General features: G+C 36.7%; 2 protein-coding genes across 2 annotated transcripts; one reads left to right on the top strand and one right to left on the bottom strand.

Annotated features, from left to right (window-relative positions):
- Positions 1 to 5,239: 5,239 nt before the first annotated feature.
- LOC126838602 (uncharacterized protein K02A2.6-like) lies at positions 5,240 to 9,562 on the bottom strand. The gene is made up of 2 exons (XM_050573571.1): positions 7,135 to 9,562; positions 5,240 to 5,253 (listed from the first exon to the last, which is right to left on the bottom strand). Exons 1-2 carry the CDS (start codon positions 9,560 to 9,562, stop codon positions 5,240 to 5,242), a joined length of 2,442 nt encoding a protein of 813 aa, XP_050429528.1.
- A 2,320-nt stretch (positions 9,563 to 11,882) lies between these two features.
- Positions 11,883 to 14,963, top strand: LOC126837900 (uncharacterized). Its single transcript, XM_050572293.1, has one exon. The coding sequence runs from the start codon at positions 11,883 to 11,885 to the stop codon at positions 14,961 to 14,963; it is 3,081 nt and encodes a 1,026-aa protein (XP_050428250.1).
- The last annotated feature ends 1,466 nt before the right edge of the window (positions 14,964 to 16,429 follow it).

Raw genomic sequence — 16,429 nt, 5'->3', positions numbered from 1 at the left:
ATAAATTATTATAATGTAGGGTTTCAGGATTTTTTTTTTTATATTGTTTGTCCATCAAAACTATGCTACAATAAAAAAATTCTAAAACATTAAAACCCAATTTATTTTACACGAGAAAAGAAAAAAAATTAAAAATCTGTTTACTACAAAATTGAAATCGGACCATCCTAAGTATAGTCGATAGTTTGTTTAGTTTTTCAGTCTAAAACGTAAAAAAAAATCCGACTGCACGAAACTCCCATAAGTACAATATTTTCGGTTAGGTATTCTTGAAAAGGTTTCTTTTATTTAATACATGTTATCATTGATTATAAATACTGTAGATATTATATATACTATATTATAGATAATATTTATAATCAATGATAATATGTGTTTGATAAAACAATTTAAAAATTAATCTATAATTATTGTAAAAACAGAGTGCTACAATACAGGAAAATAAATTGAAAATTTAAAGTTCATCTTCTGACATTCTTGAAAAATGTGTAGTCTACACGTTTATGGAATTAGAAACATGTGTTCCCATTTGAAAAAAACCGAAGCCCTTACTTGTATACGTAATACAAGTATCGACTTAGTTTTTTTCGAATAGCAACAAATATTTTTAAAACCAAAAATTATAGACGAAATGTATTAATCAATTTTAGTGTTTGGATTTTAAGTTTTCATCATTCTGTTCGAATTCTATTCTTTTGCTAAGATATTACAGTTCCTCTTACAATATTACATTACTTTTTATGTTAATTTTAATGATTATAAAAAAAGTACTAAAAATAAAACAGGCTTTTTTTTACATTGTTTGTCCACCAAAACAATGCTACAATAAAAAAATGCACATTATGCAGACAAATCATACTAATTTTTTTTATTTATGTTGAACTACAATTATTTATTTATGATGGAAAATTTATATCGTTCTGAATATTGGTTTTTTTGACTCGAGGCGGAGAAAATGTTTAATTTTTTTTTTCTTTATTCTTCTATACGCTAAGGCACTAATGTACAGTTAATAGATATAAATTGAAAATTAGTATTTAAATTTTATTCGCATTTTCCGTATTGTACAAAAACCAAGGTTTCGGGTTTTTGCATAAAATACAGCACTTTTTACAATGACAGCTGAAATGTACACAAATGACAAATATTTTAATACAACCTTTATTTTTGATTTTAACAAAAATTGGTCATCATTATTATGTATGTAACAATAGAGTAATATCATACAGAACAATTCTTTTAAGCATTTAAAAACACAAAAAATGAAACATAATACAATTAAAAATAAACCTGGGTTATTTTTAGTGCATTTGCTTGTCTGCTTCATAGCATACTTAAACGTTAATAACGAAATCAAAACCTATAAAAATTGATTTGTAAAATATAATAGCTCTCGTAATGTTAAAATAAAATGTTTTAAAGAGAATAAAGTTTAACTCTTGTATGGGTGTCTTTGTATTTTGTACTAGAATATTATAACAATGTGTTTTAAACAACGCTCTCATAAACAGGTAGTACTCTACCTTTATATACACTATTGCAAACATATATCAAAATAAAGAAAATCTATTTTTGAATCTGTTCTAAAAAAGAATCTCTTAAAAAAAAACAGTTATATTAAACAGTTTTAACTGTAGTTTAAAATCATATTGTAAAAGTGATTAAAAATATTAGATATTGCAAGTTTTAAAACAGAAATGTTGAGCTTATGCTTTATTATAATAGAACCACAACGCCCATTAAACTATATAGCTGTTATAACTATTCCTGGATCGCGCAATTCGCATAGAAACTGTGGACAACAGCTAATATTGAATGGGCCAGGCAAATTTTAACTATTCAATAATTGAATACAGTTAATTATTTTCCAACGAAAATCCTGACCTAGCCTCCAATCAATAGACATAATGGGATACGGACTACGTGTCATTCTTGTCTTACAATATGTTGTAGCAAGTATGAGCATTTAGCTGGGAAGATAAACTGAAGATCATTTAGACCTTGAAACGAGTATTATTTACGTTATCCTCCAAATCCGGGATGAGTTCCAATATGTTTCTGTTAGTCATGTAGCTTTTTAAGTGTTTTATATGTATGTGTTTATTTAACACTATTAGTAATTTTTTCTGTGAGTTGCTTTAGTTTTTCTAAAATTTTACAAATACCCTATGATGATTACACCATTTTCAATACTCAAAATAAAATTATTTATATGGACACTTGTTTTGAAATTAAGAACAACCATATTATTATTTCCAGAGAACTGTAATTTTGTATTTTGGTTAATAATAATTATTTTTTGTCTAGTAGTTAAGCATGAGCCATCAGAACACATTAGTTACACATCCGGTTTTCTTTAAACTTATGTATTTGTATATGAGTAACCTACATATTTTTCTAGTTAAATATCAAAATATGTTATTATTTTAACAATTCACGTGCACGATATTTTATCAATCTCAATCTATCCCAAAAAAGGTTCATCCTTACGCCAAATATAAATTATTATAATATATTCCAATTCCTGACAAGCATTTTACCGGCCGGTCTCTGTATTTTTTTGTAGGTTTTATGAATACCTAACAAAAACTGTATGCATCTTTGTAATTTATAAGCTAGTTATTACCTAAATGAAAAAAAAAATGTTTACATTTCAATGAGCTTTAAAAACGGTACAACGAGTAAATCTTTGTAAAAAAAACCGGCGTTAAAAATATAAGTTTTCTAATTTGATATTAAGGCCAATATTAAATATAAAAGCTTATAGTTTGAATTAAAACGAAACATGATTATTGGTAGATAATATTATCAATCTACGAATACATTTAATGTCCTACATGAACAAGTTTATCATGTAAGTATTGAAACAAACATTTCAAAAACTTAAAATAAACCTAACCTAAAATAAAAAAAAGCTCAAAAATGTACATATTTTGAACTTATTAAAAATATTCAGCGCGCTATTAAAAAAAAAAAAAAAAAAAACACCATTTGTTTCAAATTTGTATTGTATGTTAAATTTTCAAAATAAAGTAAGTAGACGCATAAAGTACTAATAAACCAAAACCATTTCCCAAACCCTATTCCTAACCTAACCTAACCTAGAAGGGGTGGAAAATGTTGTCTATATTAATCTTTTTCCATCAAAGTTTTATGACTCAAGGCCTGAAAATTAGACTGCGGGTAGATCTAGTGAGAGGCTAAAAAAAAGTTGGGCATTTTTAAGCTGAATCAACAGTGAACAATATTTACTCAATTCGAACGCTTTCAACATGTTTTTCGTCTTTCTGGCCTGCTCTCTGCATATTAAAAATTGAGGGGCCTCCCCAAATCTTTGGGACGCATTACATTTGTGTTGGTATATATTAAGTTATTGTTGTTTGTTCTGTATGATCAGGTGTAGTTTCTATATTTTTGTTACCTATGTCGACATAGGTAACTTGATCATTAGTTAAAACCGCATGCATTTTTGTAACCGTCTATTAGCCAATAATTTGTGAAAATTAGAAGCTCTACAAAAATGGCTATAGTAATAATTAAAAATACAGTTTTGGGAACGACAAAATCCTATCTGAATGATTAAACAAACAATTTGGACGAACGTCTTCTGATAGTTTAGCTTCGAGAAGGGGGAATGCCACAAGACATTATCATGTTGCAGTATATTTTCTTTTAGGGAAAGATGATACTTGTTTTCTTGTTTTGTACTTTTAATGTCCATTTTAAATTTACTTCGAGTTCTCAAGTTGCGAAGAGAATAACTGCGCATAACTTGTTTAATGTAACCAAACAAAATTCACCTTGACATCATTAAGAGGCTTTAACACCTGTGTCTTTTCTTACGAAAACAACACATTTTTTTATTTGGCTGTACTCTGAAATGTGTTAAACTACAATAATTTTGAAAACTAGTACCCATTTTTCAATAGTTATTCGATGAATAATTCGTAGTACATTTTTAAATGAAGTTTTAAATTTTGTTGTAAAAATTATTATTATTCACAATACCCTTTACCACTCAATTTCAATTGTAATTTTTATTAATACCTAATAACAAATGTACTCGCCAACAAAAAAAAAAAATCAATTCGATCACAGAAATCAAAATTCAAAGAAATCTCTGAATTTTATCAGGAGAATATAGCATATTATATTTTTTGAGAAATTGCCGACTTTTTAAAAAATCTGATATCTTCCTCAGAATTTCAGTAAAAATTATAAACATTTCTGAGTTTTATAGAAAAATTTATACAAATAACTACTGTCTTATGGTGCAAAGTGATTTTAACGCATGTTTAGTTACTTGGGATGATAACCTTGATTTAAAGCCAACGCAAATTTCTTCCTTCTCCCCTATTTCTAAACCCTATCCCCTAGAACGGGGGGAAACTTTTGTCCATATTTATCTTTTTCCATCAACGTTTTAGAACACAAGGTCTGAAAATTAGGCTGAAGGTAGATCTAGTGCGGGGATAAAAAAAATTATGGAATTTTTTTTAGCTGAACCAACAGTGAACAATATTTACTCAATTTGAACGCTTTGCAATATGTTTCTTCGTCTTTCTGGCATCGTCTCTGCAAATTAAATACCGAGGGCCCTCCCGAATTTATGGCACACATTACCTATATTGTGTTGGTATATTTTAAGTTATTGTTGTTTACTCTGTATAATCAGGTGTAGTTTTCATATTTTTGCTAACTGCTCGACACAGGTAACTCGATCTTCATTCGTTAGATTCCCTCACATACCTACAGTTGTTCTTAACGTTTAACATTCTCGTTTACCGCAGTATACTCTCATTCGATTTATAATGACAACTAACAGTTACTACTTTATTGTTTTATCTGTCTGTGTTGTCTGTACGTTTGCAGATGGTACGTATAATTTAAATTTTTATACCACAATCCATATATATATAAATATTATACATATTAGTTATTCTCTGATTTACTAGCTATCATATATATATATATATTTTTTTAGATAGATTCAAAAAAGATGACTTAGCTCTCTATACAAGATTTACGGGTAATTAACACATTAAACATATATACAATATTACATACAGATAATATTATGGAAATGTCATATTATTATTGTTGTATACTTAACTGTAGAAGAATACAACTCAACTTTAGGATTAATAAAAGACGTTTATTATGAAACGCTATAACAGCAATGACAAGTAATTATTTTCAATATTAGCGTACGCCGTGAACAGTCCCCACTGCGTACACATTAATTAGTGTTATCTGAATAACCATATTATAAATATAACAATATAACAATATACAGTATAACAATATACAACACCTCTCCCCTTACATTTAATTACAAATTATTTACAATTATTTATAAGACATTTTAATCATGATTGAGAAGGTGTGCGAATAAAATGAACAAAGATACAACTAAAAACAATGCTATCTCTTTGTATAGTAATTTACACATAATTTATACCTAAGAATAACAAGGCTCGTGCTTATAACTAATTTAAACAAAAAAATAACGATAATCGTCTTATTTTCTAAAATCTAACGACTTATAGCGATCAGGCGATCTCCTGACTCTAACCGGGCGAGAATTTCCAGTCGAGCTAGTCATAATTCCCCCGTCTACGTCATCCTCGACCACCTCCTGATCTTGTACCTCCCTTGGTTCGAACGAACTATCATGACCTTCGTCTTCGGGTACCCCCAGGTCCCTATTTGGTATTTTAATGGTTTGGTCTATGTGTCGCTTCCACGTGCCCGCCTCGGTATCTACCTCGAACGCGTGTTTACCCATGGTGTTTAATACTGTCCCCATTGACCACTTGTTATCTCCCCTTCGGTAATCACGCACGGCCACTGTGTCTCCCTGCCTAATTTCGAGCTGCCGTTTGCCGTGACGTTTCACTTGGGAATTCTGGTGATCACTAACCACGTCCTTTGTACTCGGGATTAAGGTATCGAATTGTGTTCGAATATTACGACCTAGTAATAATTTCACCGGTGTCTGGCGTGTGGCCGAGTGCGGTGTATTGCGATAAAATAATAGACATTTTTGCAATAGTGTAGTACTGGTGGTTTTATTTTTCTTAAAAAAAAGTTTAACTAATTTGACCCCTGATTCGGCTGATCCGTTCGTTTGTGGATGGAACGGGGCCCCTACCAAATGCTTAATGCCGCCGTTGGCGCAAAACGTACTGAATTCCGTTCCTGTGAAACACTTAGCTCCATCGGAAGTAATAACCTTAGGGACTCCAAAACGTGCAAAAAGTTCTTGCATTTTTAAAATGACAATTGTCGCCGTACATGCGCTTACCTCGAACACTTCTAGCCATTTCGAAGTCGCGTCTACTATGACTAAAAAAAATTTATTTTTGTAGGGTCCTAAAAAGTCTACATGTAGGCGCGTCCACACGTGTTCCGGCCACTTCCATGGCGTTAGCACTGCCTTCGGCGGTGCGGGTCTAACCTGCATACAACTTTCGCAATTGCGTGCCATATTCTCGATGTCGCTGTCGATCTTAGGCCACCAAAAATAAGAACGCGCGATCGCCTTCATACAACTCATCCCCGCATGCGTAGAGTGCAATTCTGCTAATAGGGTCACCCGAAATTTACTTGGTATAATTACCCTGTACCCCCACATCAAACAGTCCTGTTCGGTCGAGATTTCGTGACGACGCGTGTAATACGGTTTAAGCAGCTCGTTTTTATCCGCGTGTATGGGCCACTCACCAATGTTGATAGCCTTAATTACCTGAGATAAGGTTTTATCCACTCGTGTTTGTGTTTTTATTTTGACCCAATTAACGTTAAACGGGCAATCGTCATTAATAAAATTAAGACACCGCGGCGTCGTTAATTCTTTATCTGCCGTGCCTATTCTAATGCGCGATAAGTAATCCGCCGCGTTTTTCTCAGATTTAACGTACAAAATGTCATAATCGAATGCTGTTAGTACATAAGCCCACCTTTGGAGTCTATTTGCCGCGTAAACCGGTATACCTTTCTTTTCCCCAAAAATGTGGTAGAGCGGTTTGTGATCGGTAACTAGGGTAAATCTGCGTGCGTACAAGTAGTCGTAAAACTTTTGAACGCCGTATATAATCGCTAATCCCTCTTTTTCGATTTGCGGGTATTTACGTTCCGCTTCTGACAACACACGCGAAGCATAAGCTACTGGTTTTTCAGCGTTGCCGTATACCTGTGAGATTACCGCGCCGACCGCAATCGAACTTGCGTCCACCATTAATTTAATTGGTACCGACGGATCGTAGTGGTCAAGTACGGGTTTAGACGACAATATTGATTTGATATTATCAAACGCGTCGCCCGCTTCTTTGGACCAAGACCATTTTGCCCCCGCTTTTAAAAGGTCGTACAATGGTTTTAGAATCCGTGCCGCGTTTTTAACGAATTTAGTATAATATGTTACCAACCCGAGGAAGCTTTTTAATTCGGACCGGTTCTGAGGCGCCGCTGCCTCCTTAATCGCGGTTGTGTGTTTATCTAAGGTATGCAAACCTTGTCTGTCTATTTTATGACCTAGATATTCCACCGCTGTCTGCAAAAAACTACACTTACGCTCTCTTACTTTTAGCCCTGCTGAACCGAGTGCTTTTAAAAGTTGGTCCAAACGTGCATTATGTTCAGGCACCGTTTTACCCGATACAATGATATCATCAATGAACACTTCCACTCCCTCTATTTTTTTTGTGATACTTTCAATTGCTTTCTGAAATTCACCCGCCGATGATTTTAAACCGAACGGAACGCGTGTGTACCTAAATAAACCTTTAATCGTATTTATGGTCGTTAACGCGCGTGAATTATCGTCGAGTACCAACTGCTGATAAGCGTCCTTCAAGTCTATTTTAGAAAAATATCTCGCGCCCGCTATTCTGGCGTAAAGGTGTTCTATCTTGGGCAGGGGATATTCCGTACTGACTAACACGGGATTTATGGTAATTTTAAAGTCTCCGCACAGCCTGACACTACCGTCCCCTTTCAATATTGGAACTACGGGAGTTGCCCATTCACTGTGGTCGACGGGTATCAGAGCGTTGATAGACAACAGTCGATCTATCTCGGTCTCAACTTTTCCCCTTAATGCTAAAGGAACTGGACGATGTTTAAAAAACTTTGGCGTGATCCCCGGTTTTACTTTTAGTGATATTTTGTATCCATTAAAAGTCACCAGCTCCTCACTGAACACGTTTGGATACTTTTTTAAAACCGTTTCAACGCTATCCTCTGCGCCGGTAAAATTACACTTTAAGTTTAACACGTTATTAATACCGAGCGTTGATAAATCATTTCTACCGAGTAACGGTGGTCCCCCGTTTTGAACAATATACACCCATATGTCGGCTGTTTTATTGTTATACGTGACGGTGAGCGCGACTTTACCTATCGGTGTGATTCTATTGCCGACGTAATCTGACAACTCGACGTCGTTAGTGACAATAACCTTCGGACCTATTAATGATTTAAACATCGATTCGGAAATAATACTGTGCACAGAACCGGTATCAATTTCAAAGGTTATAGGTTTACCTTCGACAGCTAAATTAATTCGATACGGGGCTACTTTAAGCTTATCGTGGGAAATATCATTAAGTGCAAAAAAAGAGTCGATTAAATATACGCAAGAATCGTGATCGCCTGACCGCTCCTTTACCGTTAAAAACTTATTTTGCGCCTTATACTTAGTACCTTTATTTTGTGTACCCCTAGCTTTGCACATAGGAGCCAAATGACCTACTACCCCGCACCCATTACAAGAATAATTTTTAAACCTGCATGATCCGGTGTCGTGGTTGGAACGGCCGCATACTTGGCACTTCCCTTTCCCGTTGGCTTGGTTACTCGTGGCCGCATTCTGGTGAAGTCCACTTGACCGCTTAACTCCATTTCGCTTCGGTGTCGTGTATACTTGACTCCCTTTCTGTTTGGTGAAGTGGAGCGCACTGGTCGTTTCCCTTGACCACTTTTTACTCGCGTTGATGTTGGCCTCCTTCGTGGTCGCCACCTCCATCAGCTTAACCAGCGTGGTTGATGCTACTGACGCATCCTCCTCCAGTAATCGATCCTGGATCTTGCCGGATCCCATTCCAACAACGAATACGTCCCGCACTACTACCTCCAGCTCTGGCCCAAAACCGCATTTAGACGCAAGTTCGCGTACGCGAGCGCCCCACTGGACCACACTTTCATCGTGGTTTTTACGAGCTAGGTAAAACTGGTGGCGGGCGGCAAAATACGATTTTTTTGCCTCATAGTGATTTTGCAGTATGACCGATAACGACTCAAAAGTCTTACCGTCGGGGTCCTCGGGCAAACACAGACTGAACAGAATTTTATGCACTTCCTCCGAAATCGAGGATAGCAAAATTGCCCTCTTCTTACTCTCCTCCGTGATGCCGTTGGCGGCGAAAAAGTTCTTTAGCCGAGCGAAATATATCTTTACATTCGTCTCTTGATCGAAAATTCCCAGAGTGCCGATGACTTGCAAGTAGATGGTCCTTACTGACGCCGATGATGCTCCGTCGTTGCGTGATGATTGTGTCATGTTAAACGAGTTCGGTTTTTTTTTTTTTTTACATATTTTTTACTAACAATATGTATATAAAATATGTTATATACTAGCAACAAACAAAAAAAAAAAAATTTTAAATCTTCGTCGCCAATTTGTTGTATACTTAACTGTAGTACTGAATTTCAGGTCTCAAAAAAAACATCACTTTAATAAACAATCTCTTCTGTAGTATACAGAGATTGTACAATAAATTAACTATGCAATTTTTTTTTTTTTAATTAACCCCAAAAATGGCTGATTTGTAGAGTTTAGACCCTTTAAATCCTTTAAAATAAGCCATATTTTAAATATTAAACCCAGTGTTGGATCCGCTTACACACACACACGTATGTGGTGAATTGGCCACCCTGTCTGTGCCGCCACCACCGGTTTACGGGATAGCGTTAATATAACGCCTTTCGATACACTCTCGCTCGTTCTTCTGTCCGGTGTGCGCATCAAACGTTTTGGTTCCCGACGCGAGCGCCGATGTCCATCGCCGCCATATTAGCCTTCGCCTCATGGTCGCTAATTAGCAAAAAAATCATTTTGTGTTGTTAATCGTCCTAACGATTCGCGCGTGCCCTTGTACGCATTATAGTTAATCGCCCAAGCGATTCGCCCGGAATACACATAGTCGTGTTTTGTTGAAATCGCCCTAGCGATTCGCTCGTACCTCCGTACGCATTATAATAAAATCGCCCATGCGATTCGCATGCACCCTGGTGCATAATTAGCTCGCCCAGCCGACCGGTGGTGTGTGTGTCGGAAGATTCATGTATGTGGTCATCATCGAATCAACGTCAATACACGTGCAAATAATCAATGGTCGATAAGTACCGTCTATTATAATATATTTGTTGTTCTATATTGTTGCGCCGGGTGGCATTAGATTATAAGTATTCTCCCCCCTGTCCCCATTATTTCATAGTTTTACATTAATATTATCATTTGTTAATACATACACTTTTATTGCATTTAATTTCTACATATCTATTTATTGTTCAGTACCGTCTTTCATCTCCATACCATACAGTCCATTTTATCCCCTTTTATCTTAAGAATCCTTTGAAAATTGAACCACGCTAATAATCCGACCCAACCCGTCTATAGATATCCGGGCGGTCGATTAAACATTTTGGTCCTTCGGGCCGGATATTCTTAAAACGTAATCATGTCGAAAAAAGGTGCAAAAACCACGGGTAACAACAAGGCGCTTGTTATCGCTCGGTTATCACGCGATCGTGCGTTAAAATCGATACAGGAAATATATGCGATCGCGGAAAAGGCGAAAAGTGACCCATCACTAACGCCTGAATTAGAAATTCGTTCTCGACAATTAGATTCCCTTGCTATGCAATTTCGATTACACCAAGATGCTGTAATTGAAGCTTCGGTTGACCGAGATTTAATCGAAGAATTCGAATGTATTGATTCTCCAGTTACTGACGTAATGGAGACGCTTATTTTTAAAATCAATTCAGTTTTAACGCCAGTCACTTCCGCGAGTAACATATCGACACCTATAACGCCTCAACCGCAATACAGTACATATTTACCGAATTTTGATTTGCCTAAATTTGATGGTAGTCCCGAAAAATGGCGATCATTCTATGAACGGTTTGAGTCTTTTGTTTCCGCAAGAAATGTTAATAAAATCGACAGATTTCATCTATTATTATCATGTTTATCGGGTCCAGCGTAAAACACAATAAAGTCCTTCCCACTCTCGGCTGCCAATTATGACGACGCGTGGGGCGCTCTCATAACGCGTTATGAAAATCAACGGCTCTTAGCATCGGTACATTTAGATAGAATATTTTCGTTCAAACCTATTGCTACAGAGTCATTATCCGCATTGAATGGTTTTATTGATGTGTTTAATGATAATGTAACAGCCATAAAAAATCTCGGTGTGGAGGATTTATCGGGTTTCATATTATTTTATATGGCCGCTAAAGTATTAGACCCAGAAACACGCCGTTTATTCGAAGCCACGGTGACGCAATCTAATATCCCAAACATAGACGATTTAATTATCTTTGTTCGCCAGCGCTGTCGTATTTTAGAGAACATTAAGGGCTACAATAGCGATAAAAAAGAACGCGTTAGTAAAAATAATTTTAACAAAACATATACACCACCGAGAGCTGTATTAACCGGGACCACCGGATCACCGAAAGATTTTAAAAAATGCCCATTTTGCTCAGACTCCCATCCGGTATATCGGTGTAGTGTTTTTCGATCATACGCAATAGAAAAACGACGCGAGGCCGCTGTCAAAGAAAGTCTTTGTTTTTCGTGTTTGAGTAGCATGCATCGCGCCGCTGATTGCAAATCTAAATTATCATGCTCAAAATGTCAAAAACGCCATCATACTCTACTTCATTCTAACCCATCAAGTACTGAAACTCCAGATACCTCAGAACCTAAAGTTCAAGAATTTTGTGGTTTATCGCAAGCAAATCATACCGTCGTATTAGGTACCGCAGTTATTCGTGCACGTGATAGTCGGGGTAATTATCAGGCAATTCGTATTTTGTTAGATAGTGGCTCGCAGGTGTCGGCAATAACCACTCGTTGTGCATCTCGGCTTGGTCTCACCAGACGCAAATGCTTACGTAGTATTAGGGGCCTTGGAAAAAACCCTGTCACTGAAGTAAATGGAGAAACGAGTTGTTATCTTTTACCGCGACAACAATTGGAACCGTCCTTTTGTTGCAATGATGTCATAATACTACAGCAAATAACAACGACCATGCCTACATCACCGTTGCCGTCCGCCGTCCGCGAGTGCTATAAACATCTATTGTTAGCTGATCCCAAATTCGATACACCCGCGCCGATAGACATGTTAATAGGCGGTGACTTATTCCCACACGTAATGCGGCCTCGTGGCGGCATCATACACCACAACGGTTTGCCGTCCGCGATAAACACACATTTTGGCTGGATAGTATGCGGTTCATTGCAAGAACAAAGTACCTCACCTGTTCATTCTTTATCAGTGGCATCAGTAAAATTAGATGACCTTATGCGCTCCTTTTGGGCTATAGAGGAAGCCGCAACACCAATTGAGTCGATAACGGAAGAACAACGATGTGAAGAGTGGTTTTCAAAAACAACTACGCGAGCAAATGATGGTCGGTTTTGTGTAGCACTTCCATTTCGCGATTCCGTTTGTCTTCCCAATAGTGTCAACCAGCCATTTGACACAGTGCCGCCGTATCATGGCCTCGGTAATTCACGCGCGGTAGCTCTAAAGCGATTTTATAATTTAGAAATGCGTTTGATTAAAGACCCTGCGTTGTACGCCGAATATCGTGCTTTTATGGCCGAGTACGCCGCCCTTGGTCATATGAGACCGGCTACTCAGTCTGGTTATTATTACATACCGCATCATGCCGTAGTGAAACGCGATGGAGAAAATATTGATAAATTACGTGTGGTGTTTGATGCGAGTGCCGCCACATCAACCGGGTTTTCACTGAACGACGTATTATTAGCGGGTCCTAAACTCCAAAACGATATTTTTGACATTCTCCAAAAGTGTAGGCTTAAGCGCTATATGTTGACCGCCGATATCACAAAAATGTATCGCCAGGTACTAGTGCGTGACTCAGACTGCCGGTATCAGTATATTTTATGGCGGGACTCAGTTGAGTCCGAGATTGTCGAATATGAGCTATGTACAGTTACGTACGGAGTTACGTCCGCTCCATACCTCGCCATTAAATGCTTAAACGAGTTGGATGCTCAAAATGGGTCCGATTTTCCTGCTGCAAAGGGTGTATTGACCAAATCCACTTACGTCGACGATATTGTAGCCGGCGCTGACACCGTTGAGGAATTGTTAATAATTCAAAGCGACTTGATAGGACTTTTAAAGACGTGTGGCTGCTCTCTCAAAAAGTGGACGAGTAATTCGCCTCAAGCACTTCGACAAGTAGACTGTGCTGATCACTCAACGCTGTTGTTTTTAGACCCAAAAAATGATTCGGCCGTAAAAGTGTTAGGTATGCATTGGGACCCTACTTCGGATATGTTTGCCTATCATACTAATATTAAATCTGATCGTCCTTTCACAAAACGCAAGGTACTCTCTACAATCGCCAGACTTTTCGACCCTATAGGCACGCTTGGACCTATACTCTTATGGGCAAATGCCTTTATGCAAAGGTTATGGCAAGCGAGTCTTGAATGGGACAATAATTTACCAGAGGACTTAGATAAGTTATGGGGTCAATTTGTAAAAGAGTTGCCGTCAATCGATAAAATAATGTTGCCTCGACATATCGACATGCGCGTGTATTCGAAAATTGAATTAGTAGGCTTTTCCGATGCCTCGCTACGTGGCTACGCGGCCGTTGTATATTTGCGGGTGGTAGACAGTTCCGGTCATGCCACGGTGAATTTCGTCACCTGTAAGACCAAAGTAGCACCAATCAAAACCACTAAATGTCAAACTACAGTGCCGCGCCTCGAACTCTGTGCTGCTCTATTACTCGCTACTACATTAAATCGCGTAAAAACCTGTCTAGACATTGATATTTCAAATATTTATGCGTGGACCGACTCTACGGTAGTATTGTCGTGGTTAACGGTCAGCCAAAAATCATTTAAAGTATTTGTAACGAACAGAATCGCAAAAATACAACAATTATTACCGGATTGTAAATGGTCTTATATCAATACAACCGATAACCCGGCGGACCCGGCATCACGTGGTTTATTACCCCATGAAATGGTCTTGTGTGACATTCACCGAGAGGGTCCGACGTTTTTACGATTACCTGCTGAACAATGGCCGCGACATAAGTGTGACCTATTAAAGCCGGAACAATTACCAGATTATCAACAAAGGGCCGTAATACTTATTAACGCTGACAATGAAACCGCCGCCGATCAAATTATACACCGTTTTTCTTCGCTAACCCGTATGCAAAGGACGCTCGCCTATGTATATCGTTTCCGCTTTAAGCCTATACCGACCGGCCCTCTGTCATTTTCCGAACTTCATTATATTTTAAACCAAGCTGTACGGTTGACTCAACAAAGATATTTTAATGATCTCAAGAGGCAATTAATAAGTCGATTTGTTGTTACACCTGCATCTTTGGCCCAATTATCACCATTCATTGATTCGGACGGACTTATACGAGTTGGTGGCCGCCTTCGCTACGCATCGCTTGACGCAGACGCAAAACATCCCGTTCTACTACCTAAAACGTCACACTTATCTGAACTACTAATCAAGCATTATCATCAGGGATATTTACATGCCGGTCCAAAATTAGTTTTATCAATGATGCGACGTAAGTTTTGGATACTTTCCGGTCGCGATGCGGTAAGACATTTTATTTATACGTGTGTCCCATGTATACCTACCTGTTGATAATACCTAGCCTGCTGCATATCCCCCTGATAACAGAATTTTAATTGTATATTAGAGGACTACACAACAACTTTGCCTATAAACAAAGTTATTCACGCTTTGGTTCCACACATAGCTACTGGTCTTAAGGACCGACCATCACTCCGCTCCGGGAGGACTGCGCAAAGCTTTCCTTATGGACAATATAATAACTCAGCTATCGCAAGTTATCCAACAGCATTGAGCACGCTCAGCGTAGTCGAAAAGTTCCTAGGGCTGCGTTTTATAGCTTCCCAAGGGGGTGTATCTAGATAGCTCTTACAATCGGTATTAAAAATATGAACTGGACGCTTTCGTGCAGTGTTTGTTGGTGAGCTAGGGTAACACTTGTGTACGTCACTTTCTGTCTCTCTGATTTGTCAACTCAGCATATATGTGTTTTGTTCTATTTTACATTGTTTGCGTGTAGTATGTTATAGTCGGGTGCGAGTATTATTGCGTGCATACAATCTTATTAACTATTAATAAAAAGTATTTTTAATAATATCCTGTGGATTGCTGAAAATCGTGAAAACATTGTTGACAATTACTGGTAACTTTTTATAAAAAAAAATGTTGATTACAGACATTTTTTTACACGTGTTTTAAGTATATGTTAGTAGTACGTCATGCCTAAAGTCTGAAAATAAATATTTAAAGAACATCTGCTGTGGCCTTATTATAATAACAAGTTCATGATCAATTTTTTAAACACCTTATGTATTATAAAAAAAAAAATTCTTGTACGTATTCGAAACGGTTATACTATAAAATGTAAACATTAATACAACAATTTCAACTCTTGAAGCCCGATTTGTGAAGTCGTCGTGTAATGTAGTACTAAACAACGATGTATATACGAAAATGTTGAAATAATTTAGCAGATAGACAAATCTATAAAATATAATTGTACCTTGAAATAATTTATGAAAATAATTAAAAAATATTCAGTTTTGTTAGCATAAAACTGTCGATGAAAATACAAATCATTGAACACACTAAAATAATAATTTTGAAACATAACAAATTATTTGTAATTACGTTTAGTTCTTAAAGTCAAGGGACTAATAATATTCAAATTTGAAATTACATCATTTTTTTAAAATTACATTAAATAAAAATTTCCAAATAATTAAAAAAGGTCTCAAGTGATTAAATGATTATCAGCTAATAATCTAAATCGGGTTTATTGATATAATGAAAAATCTTTAAAATCTAACAAATTAAACAGTGTTAAATTTTACAAAAAAAATGTGTAATTTTAATTTTGATTGGTTGTGCGATGGTCTTGTTACAATCGGTATTAAAAACAAGAACTGGACGCTTTCGTGCAGTGTTTGTGGGTGAGCTAGGGTAACACTTGTGTACGTCACTTTCTGTCTCTCTGATTTATCAACTCAGCATATATAAGTTTTGTTCTATTTTACATTGTTTGCGTGTAATATTTT

The sequence above is a fragment of the Adelges cooleyi genome, unplaced genomic scaffold (genome assembly GCF_023614345.1).
Source record: "Adelges cooleyi isolate 19-005CV unplaced genomic scaffold, UGA_ACOO_1.1 ACOO_flye_CR_arks_rails_tigmint_CR_PRNA_0, whole genome shotgun sequence".
Lineage (NCBI taxonomy): Eukaryota > Metazoa > Arthropoda > Insecta > Hemiptera > Adelgidae > Adelges > Adelges cooleyi.
This window is presented reverse-complemented; position numbering and strand designations above follow the sequence as displayed.

What these genes read in the sequence shown, in the direction of transcription:
- LOC126838602 (XM_050573571.1), bottom strand. Translation starts at nt 9,562, where the DNA reads ATGACACAATCATCACGCAACGACGGAGCATCATCGGCGTCAGTAAGG.
- LOC126837900 (XM_050572293.1), top strand. Translation starts at nt 11,883, where the DNA reads ATGCATCGCGCCGCTGATTGCAAATCTAAATTATCATGCTCAAAATGT.